This window comes from Merops nubicus, unplaced genomic scaffold (assembly GCF_000691845.1).
Source record: "Merops nubicus isolate BGI_N331 unplaced genomic scaffold, ASM69184v1 scaffold33830, whole genome shotgun sequence".
NCBI lineage: Eukaryota > Metazoa > Chordata > Aves > Coraciiformes > Meropidae > Merops > Merops nubicus.
The window spans coordinates 35,596-42,688 of NW_008585451.1; the positions used below are offsets into that span (position 1 = coordinate 35,596).

The 7,093-nt window shown below is 50.8% G+C and overlaps 1 protein-coding gene across 1 annotated transcript in view; it reads left to right on the forward strand.

Moving 5' to 3' along the window:
• The window catches only part of LOC103779885 (ciliary neurotrophic factor receptor subunit alpha), a gene marked incomplete at its 5' end in the record, with an annotated part of 19,877 nt that overhangs the window by 7,220 nt on the left and 5,564 nt on the right, over positions 1-7,093 (forward strand). Inside the window, one exon of the mRNA XM_008947531.1 lies at positions 1,022-1,185. Coding sequence (XP_008945779.1) covers positions 1,022-1,185 — 164 coding nt within the window. The remainder of the gene's footprint in view (positions 1-1,021; positions 1,186-7,093) is intronic.

Consider the following 7,093-nt stretch of genomic DNA (forward strand, 5'->3'; position numbering starts at 1 on the left):
GCATACCTCCATCATGCTTGGGAGTGGAGTTTGACACTGGCACCTTAAGCTGCTGCTCGAGGTGGTCAGAATAAGGGGATCGTTACTCAATCCAGAGATTTTCAGGCCAGGAGGGCCCTCCCGGGACATGAGTACTCATGTGCATCACTGTTCTTAATAGAACATAGGCATAGAGAACTTTTTTACACCTCCGGCACAGCTGTGCACCCAGCTCCCTGTGCCCAGCTGAGCCACGAGAAAAGGAGATGCATGGGTGTAGCCAAATCTCAGACTTGTAGCCTTACTATTGCAAATGGGGAGTTGGAGCTGTCAGGAGTTGAGGAAACCCTTGGTGAGGTGCAAGACCTTCTCTGCAACAGGTAATGCCATTCATCACAGCCTGTCTGTGATTTGATCACAGCTCTCTTGAAGTAGCTACAACTTCAAAGCATATTGCATATCTTGTAGCCAATTAATACCCACTTGAAATAGTTGTCTAGTAGCAAGAAAACATCTCTGTATTCCAAAAGCAGAGCAGAGCTGAGGAAGAAAGATACCTGGGGTGAAAGGTGACTGTGGCCATCCTTCACCTTTGGCAAATATGATATGCCAGTTCTTTGAAGCCCTAAACCCAAGGGGAAAACTCTGACACATTACTGTGAGGTAAGCAGATTTGAATGTGGGTCAGACTCACAGAAATCAGGAGATGTGAGGGAAGAGCAAGATTTGAGCTTAATGGGCTACTTGCCCTGACCCATACAGCCCTGGCCAAGAGGGATGCTCTCTGCCCTGTCCAGGTTGTTTCCAATGATCTCCAGCACTGGTGCCTCCTATGACAGTGGTTATTTTGAGCCAGGGCAGTTGTATCACTGACCCAGATAAGAAAAGGTGATTTGCATCAAATTAGTTTGGGAAAAGGATGTTCTGCATGCTGGCTGCCCCCCTTGGAAAGCACAGAGCACAGAGCCCAACCAGCTGTGCCAAGGGGTGTAAGGAAAGATGCCGAGTGCAAAGCTTTACCAGCCACCTTCTTCTCTTCCAGTAAAGCCAGACCCTCCGGAAAGCGTGGTGGCCAAACCTGTCCCAAATAACCCTCGGAGACTGGAGGTGTCATGGCAAAACCCCTCATCCTGGCCTGACCCCGAATCTTTCCCGCTCAAGTTCTTCCTGCGGTATCGGCCCCTCATCCTGGACCAGTGGCAACACGTAAGTGATGCTGAGCTGGCTGGGACGGGAGGGAGTGGGGGGACCTGGTGGCTGGGAACAAGTTGCACTGGGAACAAGTGATCAGGGACCAAAAAAATGTCTGTTTACTGCCCAGGCAACCCAGACGCTTTTCCTCTTCTTCTCTGTCTCTCCTCCCTTCTCTCTTCCTCTCTGTCTGTCTTTGAACTCACGTTCTGCCTGCAAATGGCTCTGCAGGCTCTCCCCACTCTGGATTTTCATCCATGGCCCCTATCTACTTTCCATACATATGTCCTATATAAAACCTGCCAACGAGATGTAAAAGGCATTTAAAGTATAAATGTCACCACATTCAAATGTGCCTCTGCCACATTTAGATTTTGAACTGAAGATAAAGTAGCGCTCACCGTAACTCAGAGCACAGTCAGGGAGCGATTGCTGAGATGTTATCGTATTTCTTACTTTTATTTCTTGTTTCTTTTTAAAAAAAGAAAAAGTCAGTGAAATCCTTGGCAGCCCAGAGGACAGATTTCATTTGTTAGCTGCAAGAAGATAACAAACGGGCTTTATTTTTTTCCTCCGTGTGCTGCTTGTATGCTTGGCTTGTGAAGGAAAGAAATCTGCTGCTTGAGGAGAGCTGCTGCTGCGCTGGCATGGCTCATCCAGCATCTCCTCTGCACCAAGCTGGGCCAGTCAAAAGCTATATAGGTGTTCTTCTTGATAAAGCGTTCCCCCCCTACCCCCTTTTAAAATAAGACAAATAGGAGGCAGCACCTGGTCCCTGAGGAGCTCACCTGCAACGTGGAGTGAAGTGAGGTTTTCCACCAGCCAGCAATTCTTATGGAGGGAAACATCAGTGAGAGGGGATGGGAGGCTTTGTTCATGTCTCTACAACATATCAGTGCCTTGGCACTTTTTTATTGTTGGTGGTTGTTAGGGTTTTTGAAAAGACAGTGGCACAAGTCGTGTTGCAGATTGGAACATTTGCCAATGACTTTGAAAATAAAAAAAAAGGGTTGGACGAAGGTTTTCCTGCTTGTCTCTTTGCCCTTTGCTTCCTTCCTGGGAGGAGAAGAGCATTTCTGGAGCATTGCGAGGGGTAAGGAAGCTGAGGTGGAGTCTGGGTATTAGTTTGCTGTGGATATTTTTTTTCACTTTGAGGAGAAATGTTCAGACTGTAGAAGCTGTAAAAAAGGGAAGGAATTACTGGGAAATACTAAACACAACATCAGTTCTTTTAAGGTGTGAAACTGTTGTAGAAAAAGCTGATTTTTTTACCCTGGCACAGCCTGATCCAGCCAAGCACCCTGCAAATGCAAGGGTTTATACCCAAAAATGGTGAAAGAACCAAATGGTGGGAGAACCAGTGAGCTGCTTCCCACTTCAACACCCTCAGGGTGGATGTTCCCTCCATCACTGGGTATTAGGCACCATATGTACAGGGTCAAGCCATGCCAGTCCCCTCACCACAAGGCCTTCGAGGAGACACTGTGGCCTCTCCATTAATGCTCTCAGGCAGGCAGCAATGATGGGAAATACATGGAGGTGTTGGCAACACTGGTGGAAGGGCCACCCTGAGGGGAAAAGTCAGTTCTAGAGAAGTAAAAACTTGATTTGTCCTATTTAAATATACCCTGAGCTCAAGGTACCACCCCTCATGGTGGATGCAAGGAGAGCTGGTAAGAGCTGATCTCTCTGCATCCCAGGAGGGCACAGCAGTCCTGGGTACCACTTTTAATCAATATCCCCTTGCAAGAGACATATCCCCTGTCACTGGCTGATGGAGAAGTGTGTTTGGGGAATAATTAGGTTGGTGAGCAAGTGCAAGCATTCAGCGAGTGAGGTACCAGCCTTGTTTTCTGACTCTCTGCCCCGCCGGCTAGGTAATGAAAAATCTGATTTGTGGATGATTTGAGGAAAACTGCCACTATTCATCAGTTGAATTATTTGCGAAGCCTAATTCAATCAGCTCCCAAACACCAGGGGATGGCAGTGCTGCAGCAGCCAGAGCTGCTCCAACCCCAGACCCCCTTGGCACGCCCAGCCTGCTTAGTCTAGCCAGCACCTTGCAAATGCAGGGGTTTGCACCCAAAAATGAACCCTGCCGATGCTAGCACGCTGGGAGCAAGCTCAAGCCATGCTGAGCTCTGCTTTGCTTGACCTGTCGCTTCTTTCCATCTTGGGGGTGTCCCTGCTGCCCCAAGGCTGGCCAGGAAAGGGAGGGACATGGCTTGGCAAGAGCAAGCCTAGCTCAGCCACCCAGCTTGTCCTGTCATGGTGGCATTGGGTCTCTCCTGGAAAAGACAAGTGTCCTAGGAAACAATGCAGTAGTCATGCATGCCACACTTGCATGGGGGTGTCTTAATGCTTGCCAAGGTGAAGGTTTCTTGCATCCAGCTGCCTCCCATCTTGGCTATTGCTGTCCCCACTGGCTGCCACCATGGAAAAGCCATTGCACACAACCTGCTGGCTGATAACAGGGTAGCTTGGGATCCCAGCAGGGAGAGGAGAAGTTTCTGCCATCAGCCAGGAGGAGCTGGGTAACATCATGCTCTGACACATCCCTGTGTGCCCAGGGTCCCCACGCTGAGTCCCTGCCTCCTGGTGGCAGCCCACCCATACACCAGCTGTGGGTGTGAGGCATCTCCCGCCCCCTCCTTGGCAGCCCCACGGGAAGCCCAGCATCCCTGTGGGAGCAAACCTACAAGGGAGCACTGGAGATGGCATGGAGCCAGGAATATCTGTGCAGGCCCTGCTCTCAGGTGGTGTTTCCTGGCAGAAGAATCTGGTCCCTCTTCTCCCCTCTGCCTCCCGTTATCTTTGCAGGGTCTGATTTATGCACAGCACCTCAGCAGGCAGGACCGAATGAGCACTAATAGGATCAGATGGATGTCGAGCTGTCGAATACCGTAGGGCCTGATTCAATCAGCGTCTGCCTTCTCCCAGGCTTTTCCTTTCAGGATTTTAATAATGCCAGGGCTTGGCACCAGAAGATGAAGCCATCTGTGGCGTGAGCCGTGGATCTTATCAAGACCGCTGCTGCTCAAGCTACCCATAAAAGTAGCTTCCCCCACAAGGGAGACCCAGGTGATGCTTGGCCCAAGCATTCTCCTCCACCAAGCAATATCTGGGACTGACTCAGTGCTGTGGGGGACACCCTTAACCCCTTCCTAGTGCTTTGCAAAGGTGGGTTTGAGCCCCAGCATGACGTTTTCCCCTGCTCTGCAGCACCTTTCTGCTCCAGCTGCTTAACAGGTCTCATGTTGCAGTTTGCTCTGGGAGTTACGATTATGTGCTCTGGGAATTATTATCATGGAGAGATGATGATGATGATGATGAGTTTCCGTGTAAGTGTGCAGCAGGGCGTGTGCTGGATGCTCCTTGAACCATCTTGCTGCTCCCTCAAACCTAGGCAAGGGCATTTCCTAGCTGTTCAGAACGCAGCTGAATCACATCGTGTCACTTCGAGTGGCCACCGACTCCCCTCTGCCCCAGCAGCACTGAGCTCGCTCTGAAACTCAAGCAACTTTCAAGTCACGCTCCTCCCTTTCTGGAAGAGGGGCTGGTGGTTTCTCTGCTGCCAGAAGAGAGATGGGATATTTGTAGCCTAAACAGGTTTTTTATTCTCTCCTTTTGGCAGAATCTCCCCTTCTGTCTCCTAAATATAAAACATTAAATGTTTAGGGTATCCTTTATTTTTCTCCTGCTTTTAAGTTTGTAATTCAAGCCAGATTAGCGTGGTTTCCTCTTCTGTTTTATAGCTCCATCCTGGCCCCAAGCGAGCTCTCCTAATGCTCTCAGATGTTCCTCTAATGGCTTACCTAGGCTGGAACTGGATACCCTTTCCTAATGGATTGCTAATAGCCTGTTTCTGGTTTTACAGGCTCCTTCAGTTAACTCACAACAGCAGCGATCGCCACGCTCACACATGCGATCTCCCCTCCAGCACATCTGCACACTCACCCCTAGATGCAGGCGGGTGGCCAAGCACCATCCCGAGCATCTTTGAAGAGACCAGGGCAGGTCTTGCATCCGATTTGCTCCCGCCCTGTGGTGTTTGCTGGAGCGGGAGCTGCCCTTTCCCCAGTTTCCAAGGGAATATCCCATGTGCTGAGCACTGACCAGCTCAGTGCACATCCCAGGAATGTGGGATGGCTCAGGAGGTATTTCTTAAGGAGCATCAGAGCTGGCGGCCAGGCCGAGGGAGGATTTCCTCCGGTGGGTTGCCAGCAATTTGCAGATGCCGTCGCGAAGTCTAATTGAACCCATTGGCCGTGCTGACAACATGAAATGTTAACGAACCGTGAGGCAGGCTGCGCCTCAGATCTTGAGATCTGCAGTAAAAGGTCATGAGATATTTAAAGCTAATAATGTGGTTGGGTTCTCTCCTTCCTCTTCTCTTTTGGAAGCATTAGAGCCACATCCCTGAGCATCTGCAAAGACTGGAAACATCCTTCTTAGGAAAAGCAAGCAGAGGTTGCTCCTTCCACCCAGGGATTTTAGGAGCTGAGGGCACAGAGGCCCCAGTGCAGGCATCTGTGCCAGCTCTGCTGCCAAACAGCTCTGATCCAGGCAAATGATAGGAATCTGGGGACAGCAATGGGAAATTTGTGGGTACTGACAAATATTTAGGGATTGGGTTGGTTGGTCTGAAGAGAGCATTGGTTCTCTGGGCTGGCCACCATCAACCATGTGTTGGGGCTGGATGCCAGTGTGGGCTTGGGTTCACCTCTCAAGGCAAAGCAACATTTTTCAGTCAAATAGGTAAGTCTTGCAGGCTATCTCTAGAAGTTCCTGCCTTGGGGCAGTTTGAAATAACCTGAAAGTGTGGGCTAATGTGTACCCAGGGATGGAGCTGGAGAAGGCAAAGAGTGCCACAGCCTGTTGCAGCCGTGTCCCTGCCAGCGTGGTGGCAATGTCACTTTGCAGCAGATGTGCTTCTTTGCACCCATTTGCATCCCCCTGGGCCTTTGCCACTTTTCCTACACTCTCCCTCTTTGCGAGGCAACCTTGGCAGGGAGGTCACCCTGAGCAAGCTGGGTTACAGCTTCACGCCTGGTAGCTTTTATTGCGGCACTTCTCTCCCTTCCCCTCCTGGCTGCAAAGTCAGTGATTAAAAAAGAAGGGAAAAAAAAAATTAATAGGTAGAGGAAAATGTTGAGACTCTTAATGGTGTCAGTTGCAGCTCAGAGTGGTACAGGTAGGGTTGGAGCAGAGGGTGCCTTGGAGGAGGGTAGAGGTGGAAAATGCTCAGAAATCACCTTACCTGTACCACTGCATCTCCAGGGATGGCTCAGGACTCTTGGCTGGCACTGACTAGGTGCTCTCAGCCTCCTTTGGAACTGCTAGTGATCTAAAAGTACTGAGCACCTGTCAGGATCAGGCCTCCAAAGGCAGCTGTAAAGGTTCCACTGAGCAGCAGTGTGTTCATGCAGACACCCATGTGCCTGTGCTCACCTGCATGCTCACACAGCTGCACACAGGAAGGACGGTGCTGGTGGGCGTAGCTTTTCCTGCCCACTGCAGCCCCTGCCAGGCAGGTGCCTGTGCCACACGATGCCCACGCACAGGCTGCGCCCATCTGCATTCAGCCCCAGCCTACTGCCTCAGCATGGTAAATGCGTCTGCGGGCAGCAGATGCCAGCATTAGGCAGGGTTGGAGATGGTGCTGAGCACCCTGAGCATCCCTGATCCCATCCTCCCTGCAGCCATGAGCAAAAGCGAACTCTGCCAGTTGTCATTTGGCAGGAGGGGACAGAGCATCTGGAGAAAGAGCCCCGTTATTAACGAGCTTACAGCTCCGCTTTCAAAGATGCTCTTTATTTTAAGCCAGAAGGGAGACGTTCAGCTGCATCTGGTGTGACACAACCCAGGCTGCAGAGGAGCCCTGCAATAACTTGTCTTCCCAGACCGGCAGGAGCGCGCAGGT